Source organism: Trachemys scripta, chromosome 7 (assembly GCF_013100865.1).
Source record: "Trachemys scripta elegans isolate TJP31775 chromosome 7, CAS_Tse_1.0, whole genome shotgun sequence".
In the NCBI taxonomy this organism is placed as follows: Eukaryota; Metazoa; Chordata; order Testudines; family Emydidae; genus Trachemys; species Trachemys scripta.
In genome coordinates, this window is record NC_048304.1 from 55,120,701 (window position 1) to 55,144,748 (window position 24,048).

A 24,048-nucleotide genomic window follows, 5' to 3' on the forward strand; every position below is an offset into this window, starting at 1 on the left:
GACAAATTCATAGCTGGAAACCAGACCAGCTCACCTGTATGCTACTATTGTTCAAGATGGTATGTGTTTAGTCTCGATAAAATACTTGTAAGATGCTGCATGCATTACTCTTACTTGTAACATTTCTATTGCGTGCTATAAGGAGATATGAAAGTTTTGTTTTATAACTGTAAAAATGCCTGCCCTAAACCTGTGACCTCAGGCAGGAGGCATGGACTATCCCACCCACCAAGAAGGACTATCAAAATTAAATGGGCCATTGTGGAACATCATGATACAAAGACTTTGCTAATTTCCCTGCACAGGCTATGTGCAGAAGGTCTCGTCCCATCAGTTTGAATTCTGGAAGAAGGAAATAAAGGTAGCTGACATGAAGATTTATCAACTCTTCACTGTTTGGACTCTCTCAGGGTTGGAGCTAGGGAACAGAAGCAGAGATCCCCAGGGTCAACCTGGGTTAGCTCTAAAAGACATCCATTACTGACATTACTACAACTCTATCACATTTGGGAACCATAGACTGTAACTCATTTGTGTATATGTGTTACCTGCTGTAACCTGTAAATAACTCATTCCTTCTTCCTAGTTAATAAACCTGTAGTTAGTTTATTACAGGATTGGCTACAAGCGGTTGTCTTTGTTGAGAGATCTGAGGTACAAGTTGACCTGGGGTGAGTGACTGGACTCTTGGGACTGGGAACAAACTTGCATCTTTTGTGATCTTTGGTGCATAGCAACCAACTACTGTATCAATCAGTCCATCTCGTGTGGGTGGCAATATAGACTGGAGTGCCCAAGTGGATGGACTGACTCAGGGTAAGACTGTTACAGTGCTTCAGGTGTTCACATTTGTTACAGGGTTGGTGAAATCTAAATATAGAACATACCACAAGCTCAGAGTATCTGCCCTGCTTTTTTGACCATCTGTTCTATACAGAGGTTGGCACACTGAGTCATGAACAGCTCCTGGCAGCGTGACACTAGGTGCTGAACATACACGTCGAGAGAGGCAGTCCCTGCCCTAACAAGCTGATAAGCCAACTAGGCAAAAGCGTGGGAGAAGGGAAGCATTATCCTCATGCTACAGCACGGGGACTGAGGCACAGATTCAGTGACTTGCCTGAAGTCATGCAGTCAGTCTGTGGCAGAGTCAGGAATTGAGCAGATCTCTGAGATGCAGGCTGGCACCTCAGCCACAAACCCACCTCTTATCTTCACAGGAATCCCCCCACCTGCACACAGATTAGCCTCCCCCATTCCGCTCTAGCAGGAGGGAAAGAAGAATCTCATAAATATATAAAATAAGATAGGCTCATTAGGCATGAGTGGCCAGGGGTGACTTACATAGAGCACTCCACAGGAGGGCTGATCAAATCTTTATTCCACACCACACCAAACAGCTTGATTACTTGGTGTCTGGAGCTGCTCAGTGGCTTGGAGTTTTAGAATGAACGAGGAGAGATGGTGTGGCTATGCACTCCCCATGGCATGGTGCAGATTGGCAGTGGCTCTGCCTCAGTTTCCCTTCAGTGATTTGCCCAGCCTCCAATGTGTTCTAGGTTGAGGTGACATAGCCTTCTGTTCAGTCATGTAATAATTCCTCCTCGCCCAGGCTCTATCCTCCAGAGACTCTCCCTCCACCTAACCCCAGGCTGAGCAGAGTACTAAGAAAACAAATGCTTCTGCCCAGGCTGGGTTCCTACAGGCCTGGGTCTGTCACTGGCAGCCACACAAGCATCTGCCAGGCCTACCTTTCTGCAGGGAGGCTCTTCTAGGCAGCAGCCTCTCCCACTTCTCAGCCCAGCCATGCCCCAACTGAGCTGGGCTCTCCCTTTTTAGCTCCTTCCTCTAACCCTGATACCTGCTTCATGTGTCACAGGATGGGGCTGATTGGCCCCGCCCCAGGAACCCTTTCTTGACTGGTGTGGGCTCTGTACACCCCCTCACAGATTACCCCTTCACATAACACAAGAACCAGGGGTCAGCCAATGAGATTAATAGGCAGCAGGTTTAAAAGAAATATAAGGAAGTACTTCTTCCCACAATGCACAGTCAACCTGTGGAACTCGTTGCCTGTGGATGTTATGAAGGCCCAAAGTATAACTGGGTTCAAAAAGGAACTAGATAAGTTCCTGGAGGCTAGGTCTGTCAATGGCTATTAGCCAGGATGGTCAAAGACACAGCCCCATTCTCTGGGTGTCCCTAAACCTCTGCCAGGAGTGGATGACAGTTGCCCTGTTCACTCCCTCTGAAGCATCTGACACTGGCCGCCATCAGAAGACAGGACACTGGGCTAGATGGCCATGGGTCTGACCCAGTTTGGCTGTTCTATGTTCAAAGGGAGCTTAGAGGGGGCAGCTGTCAGCAGAGATCATTAATAATTCTCCACTGGAAGGTTATTAGTCCATCTTTGCTGATGTCCCAGTTCTGTTTTGCTCTAGTTCAGCACGTTGGCAGTGGGGGATTACTGTATGGGCCAATGGGGCCTGTGACCAGGGGCCCCAGTCAATTTGGGGGCCCCCCCAGAAGCACTGGCACTTTGTCCCATTCCCTACTCCTCCTGCCCCCCCATCCCGGCCCAACAGGATGAAGGAGCCTGTGGTAGGGTGAGAATCTTCCCTCTGCCCACTGCCCAGAGCTAGCCGACTCACTTGCCCGAGCCTCACACAGAAGTGGCCTGAGGGACTTTCCCTCTCCCACCCCTTGCACAGGGCTGGCCCGAGCCCCTCTCCCCCCTGCCCACAGTCCCACCACTCACACACCCCCAAGCTCCTTTTTGGCAAAACTGGGCATTTGTCCTGTTTGCTCTTGCCAACTGATCATCAGTTTTTCCAAAAAAGTCAGGACATCTAGGGCCAAAAATGGGACATTTCGCCAGCCTAGGCCAAGGGTCCCCAAACTTTTTCAGTCACCTCCCTCCCCCTTACCCAGTCTACACCCCACTGGGGCCTGGGGCCAGGAGCAAGGCCAGAGCTGCAGCTGGGAGTGGAGCCACAGCTAGGGGTGGGGTGGGACCCCGCCATTCCTCCCCAAACATTCCTGCATGCTCTCCTAGGGGGGCATGCCCCAGAGTTTGGGGACCACTGTCCTAGGCTGCAATAAGGGCTGCCCAAGGAGCCTGGGCAGCTGTGGGGAGCCCTGACCTATGCATCTGTCTAGGGCAGGGGCTAGTGTGCCTGAGAGCAGCCTCTGCCCCATGTCCCTCCCCCCAGCCCCTGCCCATGGCAGACGGAGGGTTCAGGGCTCCTGGCCAGTCCAGGGCCTGAAGGAGCGGGGGGGAAGAAGAGAAAGAGAAGGAGCAGGACCCTTCAGCACAGGGGGTTGTGGGCCCAGGGCCCCAATAAATCTTAATCTACGTCTACATATTAGCACCCTCATAAGGATTAGCCTCATTAGCACCCTCATCCATTTTGCTCGATTCAGGTGTTTGACTAGGGGACCCACATCTGTGATTTTGAGGGGTGGGTAATATTTGGAGGCTTGTGAGAATTGACCCCTCCCAAACCCCACTATGGGAAATCTGGCCCATCATGCATATGTAGGAGCCACATCTGGTGGTCAACAGTGGCTGTGAGAATGACAGCAGAGATCCCTTCTAGAGAAGCCAGACAGTGCTGGCTAACCATGGTCCAGCCCTACTACAGCTTCTGAGACAACTGCTCAGTGATGGGGGGGGGGGGGAAGGGGAGTGGCATTCTGCCCCCTTTAATAGAGTTTCTGTCCAGCTGCACGAGAAGAGGGGACAGGACTCTATTACAGAAGGAAAATTCCTCCCCTGCCGTGCAGCATGAGGTTAGTGAAGTCCTGTGCCATACTCAGCTGTGCCCAGAGCCAAGCCGCTGGCATTTCGTGTTTTGCTGAGGTACTGTTTAGTACATGTATATCCATCAGCTGCTGCAATGTTTTGGTGAGAGGCCCTGGGGGGAATTTAAACTGAAGTAACCCCTGGTAGAAGGAATGGCTATCATCCCACATCCAGGGATGTGATTGCCCAGTGCTGTAGGAGGAAGAAAGCCCAAGAGATAAGCCCTTGTATCAGAGGCCTGAGGTAAAGTAGTAGGCAAGCTTTGCAGATATAAAGCAAAGTTAGTAAAAGTCAGGCTGTGAACAAATGTCAGGCTCTGCCTGCTTGCAAATTCACAGAATCTGGCAAGAACAGGGCTGATAGCACTTCTTAGGAATGTGTGTTTCTGCACTAGACACAGAGTACTCCCACAAACACATTCCAGAAGAGTGGTACCAGAACATCCCGATATCAAGGATGGTACAAAAACATTCCCCAAGGATAACAGAAACACATTGACCCCTTCTAAAAGATAAGGTCAGGCTGACAGTATGATACTTAGTCCTGGCATGAGTGCAGGTGACTGGACTACATGACCTCTTGAGGTCCCTTCCAATCCTATGATTCTATGAATAGAAATGTTTTAATCAAGCCAACATGTACAAGGAGATGGCTGATAGTTAATTACTGCCCCCTGATGTGGCTAATTATGTCAGAGGCAGTACGTAACTCGTTTGTATCAGCGTATAAAGACGTATCTCAGAGTGTCTTGGTCCGACCGAGGGGGGGGAATGGAAAGTCCCGCCATTCACTGAGCTGCGTCCATGGTCACAAGCATACGTCTTAGTAACCTCGTAGAGTCTGCCAGGTGCTATTACTGTGCTTCATCGACAATAAACCTGGCTGGGTGCCTTCGTACCTTAATGGATCTTGTGGTCATTGGGTGGTTTGCTTGAGGTCTGCTGAGCCAAATGTCTGCACCGAGCTGGGGCAGCGCACATGGAGAACACACACACGCAGCCAAACATCTAACAACACTGGTGACTCACGACCGCTGATCAGGTAAGTAAGTGAGCTGTCCTCTGTAGGAATCGCGATAAATTATGATGAAAACCATGAGCTAGGGAATCCCCTATCCTCTCCCTGCAAATCCCCACAGAGTTTGATGAAATTTGGACTTGCTGGGTTGCCAGCAAGGGGGTCCCATATGAATTTAAAAAAAGAAAGTGGGGGAATATGGACAGCAATGGCAGAAACTGAAACTTTGAAAAACAACAACAAGAGTACATAACGTAGAATCTTGCAATTAATGGCCATAGCAGTAAGAGGTCTTAAACAACATGCCACAATACTGGCCAGGCAAGTAATAAAAAAAACCCAGGGAAGTAGAAGCAGCATCCCAGGCTGTCGAGCACTAGAAAGCCCAAGCTCTTTTAGCAGGGCACATGATATGCTCGAACAGATAAGGCGGGAGAATAAAAAATTGGAAACAGCTGTGGAAAAACTGCAAAAGAAAGAGGTGTCGTCCCATTACCCAATACCAGACTTCAAGTGGTTTTATAGTGCCTGAAGGATGGGGACAAAAATGGAAACAGGTGGCCCTAGCCAAATTAAAAGATGGAACATGGAATAATTGGAATGGATGCTGCACTGGGGCCACGTGGAACGACCCATGTCTGCCACCATCCAATGGCCCATGGGCAGGGGCTATCGTACTGCAACCAGCACCTTATAAGAAGAACCAGGTTTAGAAAAAAAACAAACAAAAAATGCCTTCACCAAAACCTAAATCAATTCCTGTTAAAACGGGAACACTGGGTAAAGAGGGGGAGCCTAGAATTGGAAATTGAGCACAGCACCTCACCAATACCTCGATTCACCCTGAATGTCACTCCACAAATAACTCAAAGCGGATTGGAACTATTAAAAACAAAACTAAACTCAAAAATTAGAAAACAACTTGAAAGGGCCATGGCCCCATAGTGATCGTGAAAAAAGGGAAAAAATATTGTGCCTCAGTACGGTCACTACACACACCTCACCCACTTGCTATAGTACGCAATAGGTCTTTCCCCAGCATCAGTATCCTGAGTGATCATACTAACAATACAGACATTTTTAACACTAGGATACAACACAAAGGGGAACTCATTATTGGGGGCAGCCAAAGTAGGCACTGCCATTAACCCCCTTTTCAAGCTTTCCCTATATACTAGCTGCTGCTTCTGTTCAGGTTCATTGCAATCTTTTAAGCACCTCATACAAGGTCACTGCTTTTTCTCCATATCCCACCATAAATTCTTGGCAAAAGTTAGAGAGCCCCCCAAAAGACTAAGGATTCAGTATCCACTGGTATAGGAAGGATCTGAAATTAAACACAGAATCCTTTGACAGCAGATAGAAAAATTGGCAGTAGAATTTAGCAAGGTCAGGATGGTCAAAATAAAAGTGCATAAAGGGAAAGGCCCATTACAAATGGGAAATGAACAGGCAGATAAATTTGCCAAAGCAGCAGCGCTTACTGGAACATTATGGGAATTTATGGAATTATGGGAATTTAATAACCAGACACAAGTAAAACTAGAAAAACATTTGATAAAAATAACCAGGAAGGATTGCAAGTATTACAAAACATGCAGGCAAAAAATGTCCCTCAAAATGTAAGGCTGTGCCTCTGATAAAGGAAGGGAATTTAATTCTGGCAAAGCCAAAATGAGCACCACTCAAACCAGCTCAAATCACCACATTTAAAAAGACAGGTTTCCTTTCTCCTGAACCCCTATAGGAGGAAATATCTGCAGGAACAGCAGCCTCTGATGGCTCCAACCCGCCCAGCCTTTTGTAGTCAGGTAGTCAAATTTTAAAGTAAACTTTTATTATGAACAAATACCAGTTCAGATCAGCACAACCAGCCGCCTGATTCCAAATTAGTAGAAATTATTTCAAAAAGTTTTTCAGTAGACAAAACACGGAGATCTTAGAATGCAGAAACCAACCCTGGGAAAGTTGTATCCCACTCACATTTCAATAGCAACAGAGCTTAGACAATGCAACCTTCCAATCCTTCACTACTTATCCAACACTTGCACGTCCCGTCTCCAGGATACCAGAGGGGCTGAGAACACTGTTTGCAATCCAGTCATTTACCACCACCGCCGCCACTACTAGCATGTATATTGGGCCTTTCACACCCTGATCTCACTTTACAAGTATTAATTACGCCTCACAACACCCCTGTGAGGTAGGGTGCTATCCCTATTTTACAGAGAGGGAAACTGAGGCATGGAGCAGTTAACTGACTTGCCCTAGATCTCTCAGTGAGTCAGTGGCAAAGCTGGGAATAGAGGTCAGGAGGCCTGCTGCTCTAGCCACTAGACATGCTGGAGCTTTGTCTACGTTCACCTCTCACTCTGACTCACTTTAGCTAAACTCACAGAGAACACACTTAGGATACAAACATGCCACCAAAGAAAGAAATACAAAGCAAACAAGGTTCTATTTAAAATGATGCATCTGTTCCTTAATCTAACAAATTCTAACTCAATACATTCAAAATCACCTGCACCCACAATTTGATAGTGGTAAATAAATAATTAATAATCAAATTTCCATAATTCATCATAGAAAGAAAAACATCCTGCAAATAGCTGTCAATACTCCTATGTGTATTAAAGAAAGACTTAAGGCACCCAGAGATGTATGCCAATTTACTGACAAAGTGACTGGGCAAACACCGGCGCTGTTTGGTTACTTCCACTCTGCTTCCCCACTGCGTCAGGATTTTTGGATGTGATCAATACTCTTGGGATCTAGAGGCAACGTCCAGATCAACCCCTTGCTTTTCTCCTGAGAGGATGGTGGATGCCGTAGCATGTAGTGTTATGTATTTGAACAGTAGGTTGCATCACACAACATGTCCGGATGATGAGGTGAGGGAAGAACTATTGGGGGAGGCCAAATTCACCCAGGGTGTAGACTCCAGTCAGTGGGGTTTGGGCCAGGGATGGATCTGGCCCAGGATTATGACATGCAGGTTTCTTTGTATCTGGTTGGATAAAACTATCCACAGCCACCCTCTGAGCAGTTATAAATCTCAGCTGGGGGGAATCCCACCCAGCCATCCACCTCCCGGGTATAGAGCCCAGGAATTAAAAGCTTCCCGACTGGCTTATCTGCTGGTGGCCCGCTCCTGAGCCTGTTCATCTCGCTAGCTCAGTTAGAGGGCAGGCTGCTCTGCAAAGCTGGACAGTTCTGGTCACAGCAATGTACAGGAACAAGGCCAGGGACGACTTCTTGGCTGACAACAAGAGCTTTATGACCGCAGCAAGACATCAGCAGTGCTGTGCTCACCTTGGCCTACGGGGGAAGGCTGGACCCTGCCCTTGAGGATACGCAGCACAGCTGGGAAGGGGGAAGGAGCATCTCAGCATCATTCCTCCACCCCAGCCCAGCCTTTCCCAGCTCTGCCCCAGGATCCAGCAGCCTGGGCACCTCGCTAGCTTTCACCCAGCGCCACAGCACTATCTGGTGAGTGGCTGATGGGAATGGGGCCTCACCCTGCCACGCCTGTCCACGGCATCTGCAAGTGCTATGGGGGAAACGCACAAGGGTTTTAACCCTTCCCCCCAATGTCTTGAGGCCTCAGACAGCGCAGTCAGCCTGGCATTAGCCTCCACTGTCAGTGCTGCCAAGGAGTGAAACAGGCCCCTTCCGTGCCCAGGCCACGGCGCTGTGCAGCGGACCCCCCCTCGCCAGAGCAAAGGCCCTGTCTCCAGGGGACGAATTACACACGGCCCAGCAGCCAGCACCCTGCTCTAGCACTGTGTGTCTGGGGGAGTTACGGGAACGGCCGCCATCAGCAATGGCTGCACCAGCACTTCTCACCACAGTGTGTGCAACAGGCAGTCACTGGCCCCAGGGCATCTCTGATTTGCTTTGGAAGGGGCTGGGAGCCGATCACGGGCCACATGACATGCTTTCCTGCCCCCAGCACAATGGGGCAATTCAGTCCCATCTCCAGCCTGGGTCTGCCCAGTAGCCGTGGCTCCACCTCCTGGCTTCATAGGGGCTGTGCTGGGAAGAGGTCACACAGAGCACTGGGCTGGGACCCTGTAACTTTCTCATGCTTTAACCCTCTCAGTGTCCCCTGCTTTGGTGTCAGTTTCTATCAGGTACTTGTTAATTGGCTGCAGGAAGCCCATCTGCACAGACAGGAGGCTCCCCTGGGTCTCTGACATAGCATCACCCCCACTTTCTAGCTGGTCACGCACAGGATCAATTCACTTGGATGTGGCCATATCAGCTGCCACTTTGTCTGCCTTGAATCAGCAGCCCTGGGAGGGCAGGAGAGCCAGAGGCAGGAAAGGGGGATTTCTAGGGAAAGAGTCCCTGACTTTGGCTTAACTCTTCAGCCAGCGGCATGATCTGCCCTGGACAGGCTTTCAACCAGCTCCCTGCCAAGGAGAGAATGAAGCATGGAGGGGTTAGAGGGAAAGAGAGAGATCTTGCCAGAGAGAGACAAAAGAACAAAAAGAAGAAAGAGAGGAGAGGGAGCGCTGAGCGTTAGAGAGACAAAAGTTATAGGTCTTAAATACATCATTTAAAATACATTGTGCAGGAGGGGGTTAAAATCATCATCATCTGAAGCAACCTGGTAGCATTATTCAATGGTTAGTAACTAGAACATAAAACCCTGTGCCCAGCTCGCTTGGGGGGGAAAATAAAACACGGGGGAAAAAATGGGCCCTCAGCCATTGTGGCTGCCATCACCAGTCCGAATTTTCCGAGCCAGGATGGTCTCCTTGGAGACCTTCTTGCGATCGCTGGCCAGCCCCAGGAGGCACATGAGATCAATGAAGGCTGTGGTGAAGTTGTAGTGCCAGCCGAACTCGCTGGTGGAATAATCGTAGGGGAAGGTGTGGTGGTAATTGTGGAAGCCTTCGCCTGGAATGGAAGAGCAGGGACAAGACACTGTAAATGCATCTGAAGCTGGGTTTGAAACCATCACGCTCTAGAAGCCCCTTCCCAAGGCTCGGGCACCATGTCCCCAGAATGGGCCATCTGTGCCGAATGCAGACTGTGCTCCCCTTGGGGCAGGGACAGCCCCGTGATCCTCCTCCCCTTGCAGCCCATTGACTTCGCTGGGACCTGGCCCAGGCCTTGTGCTTAGCCCGGGCTCCGTGTGCCGAGGCTGTGTCTACACGGAGGGTTTCTAGAAAGTCTCCCAGTGTTGGTCTATCCCTGGCACAGCTCCATCAGTGGAAGCGCCAGTGTGGGGTGAGCCTGAGCACTGCTACCACTGGGCCATCGACCCTGCTCTGAGCAGGGTGTGACAAGGCAGTGGCGGAAGCGCTGGCTACGTGCGCACTCCCCCATCGACAAGCTGGTGACAATGCACCGGTGAGAGGCCAAGGTGGGGAGAATGTCAGAAAATACCAGCCCTGTCAATGGGACCTGCCTACAAACGGCCAGTCACAAAGGGACAGCGCTCGGAGCCAGGCACGCAGCACCCTGACTGGGCAGGGAAAGGCCGGGGGGTGGGGGGGAGTAGGGGCTGAGCAGCCCCTGGTGGCTGGCTGTCCTGCTGCTCTCCCCTCTTCCAACACCAGCTCAGACTCCTCAGCCCCAATTGTCCACATGTAACATCACCCACCAGCCCTGTCTCCTCTGCACCGAGTCCAACACCAGAGGAGGACTAGGATGGTGCTAAGGGCGTGTGAGGAGGCCAGGGAAGGCTGGAGGGGAGAACAAGTGGGGGCTGGTTAATCTCAGCACAGGTCTGGCCAGACCTCGGTTGGCTGTTTATCTGACCCTCTCTTGAAGCTGTCAAATTGGGTGAGAAAACTCAAGATATTTCCAGCACTTCTGTTGTGCCTGGGCCTCCCCTTATTAAAGCCCTTAAAATGGGCCCCCTCAGAGAGCCTAGTGAGGCTTGTGGGGGGTTTCGGATTCCTCCTCCGTCTCCCAGAAAGAAGCCATCTATCTTTGGCTGAGCTCCTGGTGAGATCTGAAGTGAGTCCTGGCCCTTCTTGGAGGCTCCATCCATCCATCTTCCATCCCCAGAGTCTGAGAAGCTCAGATCCAGAGGGGAACTGTGCAGCTCCAACTCTCGCTAGTGAAAGTCTGGGGCCAGATCCCCAGCTCATGTAAGTCAGTGGAGTGCTGCTGAAGTCCACAGAGCTATGATACACACGAGCTGAGAATCTGGCCCAGGAAAGCAGTACAAAGCTAATGGTGATTCTGGGCTCATTTTCCCCAGGTCCTCAGCACCTCTGAAAATCAGGACTTGGCTGTCTCAATTCAGAAACCACTGGGCACTTCTGGCTGCGTGTGTCCAGCTATTTCAGAAGCATCATTTCCCAGAGGTGAAAAGAGAGAGGGCAATTATCATAACAAACAGGCGGTGAGACCTTCAGGCAGGGCAAATAAATCTCATTGTGAGATAAAGAGGTGCTATATGTAGGACACTGGAGAAGATAACCCCCTGCCCTATGTACCCACTGACTAGAGCATGAGACACTCCAGTGAATGCTCAGGTCTGCAGGTGCGTGGGCGAAATCACCCAGATGGAGTCTATGTGCTTCTGGCTTTCCCGTATGTGAGTGCAGGAACATTGGGGTTCCTAGGGTCAGATCCTGATGTAAGTCAGGATAGTTGTATGGACTTCAAAGCAATGCAGATTTACACCAGCTGAGGATCTGGTCCATTTTATGTAATTATGCACCTAAAATTTCCCGTCCCACAGTTTTATAAATGGATGTTATTCCTCTTCCCTTCTCTCCCAGACTCTCCTGCACTGTTGCTATGCACTACTGAACAGTTGCTGTGTTCCTCCCCAGACACAGCTGCATTTCAGTGGCGGGTGCAGTGATCTCTGCCTGTCTCATTCACAGTCAGTTTGTGGAGTGGTTTGGAATTAAAAGACGCCACCAACGTACCTAAGGCTCCAAACGTGACGAAGCGGTTCTCCCGGGGGTTGATGTTTCGATCATAGGGCCGGTTGCCAAACATATGTGCAGCGCTGTTCACGAGCCAGGTGGCGTTGAGCACCAGCACGTAGCGCAGGATGGCAGGGAGGAAGAAGCTGTTGCGGAGAGATTCCCCCCAGAAGCACCAGGGCACTAGAGTTGGGAACAGGAAGCACATGGCCACCACAGAAAGCTTGTAAAACCTGCCAGGAAACAGAATGGGGAAGAGAGTTAATGGGCAGGTGCACCCCATGGAGGAGCATTGAGGGGCATGGGAAGTTCAGGTCATCTACCAGGGCTGAGTCTCCGGGGCGGGGGAAAAGATGCTAATTTTAACTATACAAAGAAAACAGCACAGAACCAGCCCACCTCTGCCCTGGTTTGACCCCCGGAGAAAAAGGAAAACAAGGGCAGTGACAAAGTGGGCACAGAAGAATAAAGGGGATAGGCTGGGCACACAATGAGAACCACACACCCGCTGGCAGGGGTAAGAAGGACCCAGCAGATGAGCTGGGAATGGAGTACAGGTGCTTTGAAGCAGAGCTGCCAGGCTTCCTAGGGCTCCATTTATCATTATTGCTGCCAGGTCACATTTGTATGAGGGGTGTGGGGAGGTGTGCGACAGCTGCCATCTTGGCTGATGCACCTGGGATTAAACCACGGACCTCCAGATCTCAGGGCATGCGCTGCTGCAGCTCAAGCTCTGGCTCCTTACCTGTGGGCTGCAGCAGACTCCTCTCTTCCGTCTGTCAGGGAACCTGTCACTCACACTGGGGGAGACCTGGTGCTCGGCTGCCCTGGGGAACTGGGCTGTGTGTGCGCAGTGCGGGAGGGGATAGAAGGAGGGAAACCCAATCCCAGCAAGTGAAAGATTGCACAGGGGGAGACTCGTGCAGGGTGTGCGTGTGTGTGCGCGCACGCGCCCCTGCTAAGGCCGCGGCAGCAGGACATGTTTTACACAAGAGGTTGGCACGGGGCCCTCTGTGCCTTTTCTGACCTCACTTCCTCCTCTCCCATTTAAAAAAAAAAAGGAAAACATGTAATATAGCCCACTGCTGTGCTGGATGGAACTTGGTCCTCATGGATTTCTGCCTAGGTTTGCAAACAATGGCCCCGATGCTCCAAACACACCTGAAGTGTCCCATTGACTTCATTTGGGGCTGGTCACCTGCAGAAAGGATCTCGGGTGACTCACAAGAGGGTTAGTTTTGCTCTGGAGCAAGGGTAGTCAATTATTTTTTGTCAAGGTCCAAATGTCTTGGTCAAGGTCTAGTCAGGTCCAGACTCCAGAGAAAATACAAAAATAACGATAAGTAAATAAAAGATTTTGAGGTCCATTCAAATGTGTCTGACGGTCTGGATTTGGCCTGTGGTTCGCCTACTTACTACCCCGTGAGAGATTCCTGTAGCCGGATGCCATGCCTCAGAGCCCCTTTGGTGCCCCAGTGATGCATTGGTCAACACCTGCCCTTCACCTTGTGCCACAATCACCCTATTTTCTTCCCCTACCTCGGCCGCACCCGGCTCACCTCCTCTGGAACATCACCACTTTGTCGGCCTTTAGGTCAGCCATGTCCAGCTTCCGGCCCTTCTCAATGACATCGGGGTGTTTGCGCACCAGCAGCCAGCCAACATGGGAGAAGAAGAAGCCCCGCGTGGCGTTATGAGGGTCTGCGTCGGTCTCGGAGAACTTGTGGTGGACGCGGTGATCTCGGGCCCACTCGTAGATGTCATTCTGGAATGAACATAGCTGGATGACTCACCAGATCAGCAAGGATAAGAGCTAGGCCACATTTCTCAACTGAAATTTGTTTTTGTTTCAACAGTATTTGGCCAAGTTTAAAAAAAAAAAAAAAAAAGAATTTTTTCACCAAAACATCTCAATTTTCCTTAGAACCTTCCACTTTTATTGAATTTTTTTTTTTAATTGATCATTTTTAGGATTTGGTTTGCCCCTCCTCAGCTGCATTGCTAACTGATTGGAGAGACAATTGGGTGAAGTCATATTTATTGGACCAACTTCTGCTTGTGAAAGAGACACCCAGAGCTCTTCTTCAGACATTCAGCTTTGCGTAGCTCAAAAGCTTCTCTCTCACCAGCAGAAGTTGGTCCAGTAAAAGATATTACCTCACCAACCTTGTCTCTCTAATATCCTGGGACTAACATGGCTACACCACCACTGCAAATTACTCCTATTCGTCAGCTTAGTACCAGGGTGGGATTTATTTTTTAAAGTCAAACAGTTTCAAAAAAGCATTTTTTCCTTTTGAAATGGAAAAATTTCAGTTTTAAAAATGTTCAAAAACAAAAAAAGAATCTTTTGGTTTAAACATAATCTCTAGAGAAAGGTTTATAAATAAAGATTGGTCCATTTCAAAACCAGCTTTGAAAATGGTGAAATGTTCATAATTTCATTAAAAATGTTTATTCTGACAAGCACTACTAGTGAAAACGGTTCCCATGTACATTGCCTCTCTCACACAGGAATCCCAAAGCACTTTTGAAAAGCTGGTTAAATCTCATCCCATCCTACAGCAGGGAAACGGAGGCATTATCCAGGCACATTTACAGCACCCGTCATTGCAGAGTCTGAGCACCAACTTAATCTCAATAACATGGGGGATTTCTCCTGATCATCACTCTGCAGGCAGGCAAGTAACGTTATCATCCGTTTTACAGATGGGAAGAGTGAGGCCCATAGAGACTTGCCAAGGTCACACAGGGAATCTGTGGCAGAGACAAAAATTGAACCCAGGTCTCCTGCATCCCCGTCTAGCGCCTTAACCACAAGACCATCCTTCTTGCAGTGAGAGGAAGTGATTTACCTGCAGGACACACAACATGTTAGTGGTAAAGAAGGATACAGGTGCCAGGCCTCAGTTCCAACCACTGGGGTATTTGGACTCCTTTACAGCCCACCACTGGGAGGTGCCAAGTATCCTCAGCGTCTCCTGAAGTCAGCATACAGAGGGCGGCATGCAGAGTTGCATGGGTGCACGCCCAATACCCCTCCCCCAACCCAGCAGCACTGAGTCACCCCCTCCCGTGGAAGATGCAGACTCAAGCACAGCTGAGGAGATGCAGCTCTCAGAGGGAAATGTTTCTAAAGGAGACATGGTAGAATAATGGAAAGTGACTGTCCCCTGCTTCTCTGTTGCATGTGTGGCTGCAGCTGGGGTCTCACTGCTTCCCTCCAAGGCTGAGAACCTGGGAAGAGGCAAAAGGGGTTCCTACCTGAAAAGCCATGGAGTTGGCTATGGCCAGAAAGATCCTAAGGGGCAAGCTGGCTTTGTAGGACCGATGGCTCCAGATGCGATGCGCTCCTGCTGTTATCCCCAGAGCACTCAGCAGGAAACACAGGAACCCTGGACGCAAGAAGAGGGGGTGTCACAACTGCACCTCAGATAGAGGTCAGAATTCACCCCCTTGGACACTAGGCCTTGTGCCCTTACCTTTTCTGGGATGGAATCCTGGGATTCCCCCACCCTCAAACCAGGCTCTGGGCTACAGTACTCTGTGGATTAACCATGCTTACCCAGCAGGTCCGACTGGGCAGACCTGCGATTCTTTCCTTCGGGAGCTGTGTCCAGTGGTGAACACAGTGACCAGACAGCCTTCTTAAACCAAAGTGTTGTTTAGCCTTTGTATGGTTTAATGGTAGCAGCAGGAACAAAGCACAACATGAGAGAAAAAGGACTTAAAGCAACAAGAAGTTGACGCACGTCTTCATGGCTTCTGATCCCTAAGCACATTCTAAAGTCATGGGGACACAGATCATAAAACCATTCCAACCTACGTCTCTCATACAGCTCTTCTAAGGTAGCAAGGCCCCCAACCTTTGCCCACTTGCAGAGGTTCCCCCAGCTAGCTGCCACCTCCATATATATCATCCCCTTTTTCCTTCTAAAATATTTTCCCATAAGTAGGGCCCTATCAAATTCACAGCCTATTTTGGTCAATTTCATGGTCATAGGATTTTAAAAATAATACATTTCATGATTTCAGAAAGGTAAATTTGAAATTTCACGGTGTTGTAATTGTAGGGGTCCTGACCCAAAGAGGAGTTGTGGGGGGGTATGTGTGTCATAAGGTTATTGGGGGGAGGGAGGGTTGTGGTACTGTTAGCCTTACTTCTGCGCTGCTGCTGGCGATGGCACTGCCTGCAGAGATGGGCAGCTGGAGAGCAGCAGCTGCTGGCTGGGAGCCCACTTCTGAAGGCAGAGCCGCTGCCAGCAGCAGCGCAGAAGTAAGAGTAGAATGGTATGGCATTGCCACCCTTATGTCTGTGCTGCTCCTGGCAGGGCACTGCCTTCAGAACTTGGCACCTGGCTAGCAGTTCCCACTCTTCAGCCACCCAGCTCTGAAGGCAGTGCAGAAATAAGAGTGGCAATACCATGACCCCCCCTAAAATAACCTTGCAAATCCCCCTCCAAAACAACCCTCTCTTGGGTCAGGATCCCCAGTTTGAGAAACGCTGGTGTCCCACCATGAAATCTGTATAGTAGAGTAAAAGCACACAAAAGACCAGATTTCACAGTCTGACACATTTTTTATGGCTGTGAATTTGGTAGGGCCCTACCCATAAGCCTGGGAGCCAGCTGAAATGTAAGGAGGAAGGTGCCTATAATTTGACCATGATCCCCAGAGACTGCAGCATTCCTTTTGCTGGAGGCCTCTATGCCAATCTTCAGGGGGGCCTAGATTCAAATCACAAGAGACAGGCATTGATATCCCCACCCCCTTAAACCAGGGAAGCATTTCAGCAGCTATGCCCCCTGCAGAGCTGGCATTCCTGATACTAGCCCCACTTACTGGATCCCTCGGTCCCTGGCTCCTCACTTGTGCAAGATCCAGTTCGTGCTCTCTCTGTGGTTCTCGTTCCGCCTGCTCATGCTGGTGCTGCTTCTCCTGCTCTGCTCTGATACCAGTCAGCAAGCTGCTTGGCCTCCAAGGGCAGCTTTTCTCTCTCAAGCTGCAGCTTCTCCTCCTCCAGCTGCACCTCCTCCACCCCCGCCGCTGTTGATTTGAGAGTTGGGCCATTCTGGGCTGCAAGAGAACAGGAACCCTCGTCTAGGTCCTGGGCTGGTGCTGGTGCCCCATTCTGCCTACAGTCATCATCATACAGCAAAGACACCAGCTCTGACCTTTCTACCTCTTTTGAGTTTAGCTTCCTCTTTTTGCGCAACTTGATTAACTGATCTGTCCCGAGCCGTTCAGAACTCATGCTTCCCTTCTGCCCTTCCCTACTCTCTTCCCAACCCGAACACAAGCCCCTTTTTCTCTTGCTTTTTCCTTCTACAGTACTTGTTTTTACTGCTGTTGTCACTTATTGGAAATTCACCACTGTCACAATCATCCCACCAGGCTTCCCCCAATAAGTCACATTTACCGGGCTGGCTGCACGCTCTGACCTCTTCCTGGCCTGAGAGCACCACCTCAGGCCTTCACCTTTCCTGGGGTGGAATCATACAATTCCCCCTTTCTTAGACTGGGCCTGGGGTTACAGCACCCTGTCCATCGGCCGTGCAACAGATCCGACTTGGTTCTGCACCAGTAGTTCTGTCCTTCGGGAGCTTGTGACCAGTGGAAAAGAGAGGAAGAATACTAAGAGGCCAATATGGCTGCATCGGGAGCTCTTCAGTGACCTGAAAAATCAAAATAGAATCCTACAAAAAGTAGAAACACTGACAAATTGCTCAGGAGGGGCACAAAAGGACAGCACCGGCACGTTGGGACAAAAATCTGAAAGGCTAAGACACTGCTACAGCTAGCAAGGGACATAAAAGGCAATAAGAGGTTTCTACAAACAAGAGAAAGAGGAAGGAAAATGTAGGTCCACTATTAGTGTGGACGGACAGTTAAAATGGACAGCACCAGGAAGGCCAAGGTGTTTAATACCTGTTCTGCCTCAGTATTCAGTAAAAAGGTTAACTGTGACCAGATGCTTAACACAATTAATATTAATAATGAAGAAAAAGGAACACAAGCCAGAATAGGGAAAGAACAGGTTAAAGAATATTTGGATAAGCTAGATGTAGTCATGTTGGCAGGGCCTGATGAAATTCATCCTAGGGCACTTAAGGAACTAGTTGAACCAATCAGAGCCATTAAGAACTCCTGGAGGATGGGTGAGGTCCCAGAGGAATGGAGAAGGGCACACAGAGTACCTAACTATAAAAAAGGGAACAAAGAGGACCCAGGGAATTATAGATCAGTCAGCCTAACGTGGATATCTGGAAAGATAATGGAATAAATTATTCAACATGCAAGCACCCACAGGATAACAGGGTGATAAGTAATAACCAACATGGATTTTTCAAGAACAAATCATGCCAAACCAACCTAATTTCCTTCTTTGACAGGGTTGTTGGCCTAATGGATGGGGGAAGCAATAGATGTGATATCTTTATTTTAGTAAGGCTTCTGACACAGTCATGACATTTTCATAAGCAAACTACAGAAACGTGGTCTAGATAAACATACTGCATGGTGGGTGCATAACTGGTTCAAAAACTGGTACTCTAAGAGCAGCTATCAATGATTTACTGTCAAACTAGCAGTCACATCTAATGGGGTCCAACAGGGGTTAGTCCTGGGTCTGGTACCATTCAATATTTTCATTAGTGACTTGGATAATGGAGTGGAGAGTCTGTTTATAAAATCTGCAGATGACCCAAAGCTTGGAGAAGTTGCAGCACTTTGGAGGACAGAATTAGAATTCAAAATGGCTTTGATAAATTGGTCTGAAATCAACAAGATGAAATTCAATAAAGACAAGTGCAAAGTATTACACTTAGGATGGAAAAATCAACTACAACATGGGGAATAACTAGCATGGTGGTCATACTGTTGATACGGATCTGGGGCTTATTGTGCATCACAAATTGAATATAAGTCAACAACGCGATGCTGTTACGAAAAAGGTAAACGTCTTTCTGGGATGTGGTAACAGGAGTGTGGTATGTAGGACCCAGGAGGTAATTGTCTCGCTCTACCTGGCTCTGGTGAGGCCTCAGTTGAAGTATTGTGACCAGTTTTTGGTGCCACATTTAGAAAAGATGTGGACAAACTGCCGAGTCCAGAGAAGAGCAACAAAAATAATAAAAGTTTTAGAAAAAGTGATCTATAAGGAAAGGTTAAAAAACTGGGCACGTTTAGTCTTAAAAAAAAAAAAAAACAAAGGGACCTGATAACAGTCTTCCAATATGTTAAAGACTTGTATAAAAGAGGATGGTGATCAATTTTCTCCATGTCCACTGAAGGCAGGACAAGAAGTAATGGGCTTAATCTGCAGCAAGGGAGATTTAGGTTAGATGTTAGGAAAAACTGTAAAGATAGTTAAATACTGGAATAAATTATCAATGGAGATCATGGAATCCTAGTCATGCAGGTTTTTAAGAGCAGGCTTGACAAACACTTGTCAGGGCTGGTCTAGGTTTACTCGCTCCTGCCTCAACGGAGTACGGTGGGGTGGGGGTGGGGGGTAGGCTGTACTAGATGACATCTCAGGATTCTTTCCAGCCCTACATTTTAATGATTCTATAATCAAATCCACAGTGATGGTTACAATTACACACAAATGGAATTCATACTTAACACAGACATATTCCCTAATCTGTCACAGCCTCTGCTTACCCCATACCAAGGTGACAGGCTTTGCTGCAGGTATCAGCCACAAACCGTACAAGGCCCCTAAATGCAGCAGGCTCATGAGGATGATGTTCCTCCAGACGTATCTCCTGGCAGGCTTGGGGCCCTCCTTCTCACAGTAGCTCTCATCAAAGATATCGTCTGTCATGCCCCGGTCTCCTCCCAAGTCCTCTTGGTTGGACAGGGCCTTCTCCATGCCTGCTCCCCCATTCCTCGTCGCTCTGGTGGTAGCAGTGGTGGTGAAGGAGGGGAGATCCTTGGAGAGCTAGAGTTGGGAGGGGACATTAAAAACAACACTGTGATGGTTACAATCCGGTCCCCACCACAAGGATCAAGAGGGGCTGGCTCTGGGCTGCTGATCCACCATCACACCCATCTCCTAGGAAGGAGGGGCATTAGGAGCAGGTCTCCCCCAGCCCGGGCTGGCTGTCTCACTCAGACAGTGCCTCTCCATCAGAGCCCCTCCCCCCCATCATATCCTGAGAGGGGGTGTGGGGAGAGAAGGTCATTAAAGAAGCCTCTGACTGGTAGCAGGACTCAGTCTCAGGTTCTCCAGCCAGGCCCAGCAGCACCCATCCAATGACACGTTGTTCTCCTGCGGTGCAATCAACCCCTCACCCCGGGGTCAGTGAGAAGCCTAGATACCACTTCATCCCTAGGCACCACTCAGAATCTGTGGTGCCCTGCACAGGGGTGGATCTCAGCCCTGGGGCTTTGGGGGGCATGGAGAGTGGGAGCGAAGGTGTTTAAAGACACACACTAGCAGAGATCCCCTTGAGGGTGCAGGGAATCGCTCTCATTTGGCTTTGTCAATGAGTGTTTTACATTGATCACTCAAAGGTCCCTAAGAACTTGGGCTGGGCTCATTTCTTTCAGCCACCGATAAATTACGTCATGCCAACCAGCAACAGGGGGAATGAGATTCATAATTTGTTCCTGGGGCTGCTCCCAATACCAATCCTTTGCCTTTCTACAGCCCCTTCCAATGGAGAATCTCACGGCAGTTCAGACATTACTGGGTTAAGCCTCACAACCCCTTTGTGGTATCTTTTCACCTCTCTCTGCCTTACTTTTCTTGTCTGTTGAGTGGGTAGACTGGCTGACATCAGTAAACCAACTTGGTTTAGAGGGAAAGTAAAGGCAACTATAAAACCATATTTTATATACACACACACAGTAACTCCTCGCTTAATATTGTAGTTATGTTCCTGAAAATTGCTACTTTAAGCGAAAAGATGTTAAGCGAATCCAATTTCCCCATACGAATTAATGTAAATGGGGGGGTTAGGTTATAAACAAAGAGTTTAATATTGTACACAGCAATGATGAGTGTGAAGCTTGTTTGAAGTGGTAAAGTCAGAGGGTGGGATATTTCCCAGGGAATGCCTTACTGCTAAATGATGAACTAGCACTCGGTTGAGCCCTCAAGGCTTAACACATTGTTGTTAGTGTAGCCTCACACTCTACAAGGCAGCACGAATGGAAGGAAGAGACATAGCATGACAGAGAGAGACAGAGACACACTGTGTGTGTGTGTGTGTGATCTGCACATTACCCCTTTAAGTATGCAGACCCCACTCTATAGACACTGCCTCTAAGTAGATCAGCAAGCTGAGACAGCAGCTGCTGCCAGCAAGCTCCCTCCGTCCTGAGCCCTGTCCTATCCCTGCCCTCGCTCTGTAGAGGTGGGGTACAGGAGCAGGGGAAGGGGGACACTGACATTAGTACCCCTCTTCCCCCACCCTCTGCACAGCAAGCAGGAGGCTCCCGGGACGAGGTCCAAGGCAGAGGGCAGAAGCAGCACTCGGAAGTGTGGGGAGGGACAGCTGAACTGCCCGGCAATTGATAGCCTGGGCGGCTGCCACAACTTAGGGGAGCTGATGGGGGGGGGGGGGCTGCCGGTCCACCCTGGTTTCAAGCCCCCACCAGCTAGCTACAACGGACTGCTCTTCCTGCAAACAGTGGACAAAGCAGGCAGCTGCAAAACAACATAAGGGAGCATCGCACAACTTTAAACGAGCATGTTCTCTAACTGATCAGTGACGTAACAACGTTAATCGGGACAACGTTAAGTGAGGAGTTAGTGTGTGTGAGTACAGTGGAAGTTGGTACTAAAGAGTATAACTCAGAAATTAGGAATTGTAGAAAATTGATAAGGGAAGCAAAAGGACACAAGGAGACACCTATGGCTAACAGAGTGAGGACAATAAGAAGGAGTTTTTAAAATACAGTGGGAACAAAAAGAATCCTGAGAATAGTATTGGTCCATTACTAGATGGAAATGGTAGAATTATCAATAATCATGCCAAAAAGGCAGAAGTCTTCAATAAACATTTCTGTTCTGTATTTGAGGAAAAAAAACAGATGATATAGTCTCATCATATGGTGATAACATTCTTTCCATTCCTCTAGTATCCCTGGAAGATGTTAAATGGCGGGTACTAAAGTTACACATTTTTAAATCAGCAAGTCCAGATGACTTGCATCCAAGAATTTTCTGAACAGCTGGCTGAAGAACTCGCTGAACCATTATTTCAGAGTAACAGCCGTGTTAGTCTGTATCCGCAAAAAGAAGAACAGGAGTACTTGTGGCACCTTAGAGACTAACAAATTTATTAGAGCATAAGCTTTCGTGGACTACAGCCCACTTCTTCGGATGCTAGTCCACGAAAGCTTATGCTCTAATAAATTTGTTAGTCTCTAAGGTGCCACAAGTACTCCTGTTCTTCTTTTTGCGGATACAGACTAACACGGCTGTTACTCTGAAATAATGGTTCAGCGAGTTCTTCAGCCAGCTGTTCAGAAAATTCTTGGATGCAAGTCATCTGGACTTGCTGATTTAAAAATGTGTAACTTTAGTACCCGCCATTTAACATCTTCCAGGGATACTAGAGGAATGGAAAGAATGTTATCACCATATGATGAGACTATATCATCTGTTTTTTTTCCTCAAATACAGAACAGAAATGTTTATTGAAGACTTCTGCCTTTTTGGCATGATTATTGATAATTCTACCATTTCCATCTAGTAATGGACCAATANTTTTGCAGATACAGACTAACACGGCTGCTACTCTGAAACCCATCATACCAAGGCAGTTCCAATTCCCCCCTCCCAGATCCCTGTCTGATCCGTCTCTCCCAGCTAGGGCTCCAGTCACCCCATACCTATGTTCCTGTCCCCTCGGTCTCACAGTCTCCTTCCCCGGGCTCCATGTCCAATCTCAATGCACCCTTTCCCCTGCCCACATCAGCTCCTTGGTCAGTCCCAGCCAGTTCGCCTTGTGCACCCTGGCTCCTTATCAGGTCTGTCTCCCTCCCTCGTTCTCCTAACCCGCTGGCTCCCAGTTCCAGCCTCCTTGCCCAGCCAGCCCCGGTCTCCCCCAGTCCCTCCTCTGATGTCAGTCTGCCCCCTCCCCTCCCCTCTCTGGCCGGCTGGCCCCCTGGCTCCCAGTCTCAGTCTTTTTGCTGAAACAGTCCCAATATCCTCTGCTTCCAGCTCCCGACTCCTAGCCCAGCCAGTTCCAGCCCGGGACCCATCCTCTTGTGCGCTCTGCTTTGGAATCAGGCAGCTGCCTCCTCCACACTGCCTGGGGCTGGGTCCAGCAGAAGGGTCCCCGAGAGCACAGGAGAGCCAGGGTCTCTACTCCCGGCCCCGGCCCCCAGCCCAGAACAGCCGAGCCGGAAACTGCAATCGCAAAAGCCCGACTCTGCCCCCGCCCCGCCTGGAGCATGCCCAGTGCAGGCATCTCCTGGAAATAGAGCTGCGTAGTCTCTCCCCAGTATGTGCTAACTGGGTTTTTTTCAGCGGCTCCTTCTAACCGGGTCAGATTGGGGGGGGGGGGGATTTTCAGGGAGCTGGAGGAAAGGCCCGTCCCCGACACAGAGGCGCCCCAATTCCAATCGCTGCTCCCGGCCCGGGGGGGCTAGGGCACCTGGCTCAGAACGGGAGCTGTTACCTGAGCAAACAGCCTGGCTTGCCCATGGCTCGGTCTCACAAATAGCTGGGCCATTTGGGCGGAAATTTTCCCGAAAAGTTCAGCCCGAGCCAGCCCCCTGGCACGGGAGATTTAAGCCCGAGCAGTCACCGCCTGGCAAAGTTCAAAGCAATTGAAAATAGGGTCTGGCCCCCTTCACACACACCTCGGTTACTGAGGTGGCCTGCCCGGGGCTGCGGAGAGACGCCACAGCCGAGCTTACCTTCTCCTCCCGAAGCAAACGCGCAGCCATCCGAAGAGAAACCTGTCTGGGTTTGCTCGCAGCGCGCTCTGATCGCCTCTGCAGGAGCCGCGCTGATAGATGCGTTCTGCGGATCAGGCGCTGCGCTGCACCGCCTCCGGGGCTGACACGGGGGGCGTGATCCGGGCCCCTCCCAGGGAGATGAACAGGGCTGTGTCTCCCTGCCTTGGCTTGGCTGGCTCCGGCTCCCCAGCCTGAGAATTTTCAGCTCTCTGTGCCCTGGGCTTGCAGCCACCCCCGCAGCGTGTATTAGGGCCGTTGTTTTCCTACGACATTAACAGATCAGAGTCCAGCCCTGCAGCTTGCTCCGAAGGAGGCGGCTGGAGAATTGCTCGTGATGCCTTCGCACCTGCAGAGTCGCTCCTCGTCTTTGGCTGGGGGAGGGGGTCTTCAGCTGCCCGCCCACCT

The 24,048-nt window shown here is 49.6% G+C and overlaps 1 protein-coding gene across 1 annotated transcript; it reads right to left on the bottom strand.

The window, feature by feature from the left end:
• Window positions 1–6,637: 6,637 nt before the first annotated feature.
• LOC117881001 (acyl-CoA desaturase-like) lies at window positions 6,638–23,760 on the bottom strand. Its single transcript, XM_034777750.1, has 6 exons — window positions 23,602–23,760; window positions 19,387–19,666; window positions 14,986–15,116; window positions 13,281–13,486; window positions 11,722–11,954; window positions 6,638–9,727 (listed from the first exon to the last, which is right to left on the bottom strand). The coding sequence occupies exons 1-6, from the start codon at window positions 23,629–23,631 to the stop codon at window positions 9,531–9,533; spliced, it is 1,077 nt and encodes a 358-aa protein (XP_034633641.1). The 5' UTR covers window positions 23,632–23,760; the 3' UTR covers window positions 6,638–9,530.
• Window positions 23,761–24,048: the final 288 nt, after the last annotated feature.

Bases quoted from the DNA above. Each gene is read 5' to 3' on its own strand.
- LOC117881001 (XM_034777750.1), bottom strand. From the start codon at position 23,631: ATGGCTGCGCGTTTGCTTCGGGAGGAGAAG. The intron at 19,667-23,601 runs GTAAGCTCGGCT...TCCCAACTCTAG, and splicing joins GTTTGCTTCGGGAGGAGAAG to CTCTCCAAGGATCTCCCCTC. The intron at 9,728-11,721 runs GTACGTTGGTGG...CTTCCATTCCAG, and splicing joins CGTCACGTTTGGAGCCTTAG to GCGAAGGCTTCCACAATTAC.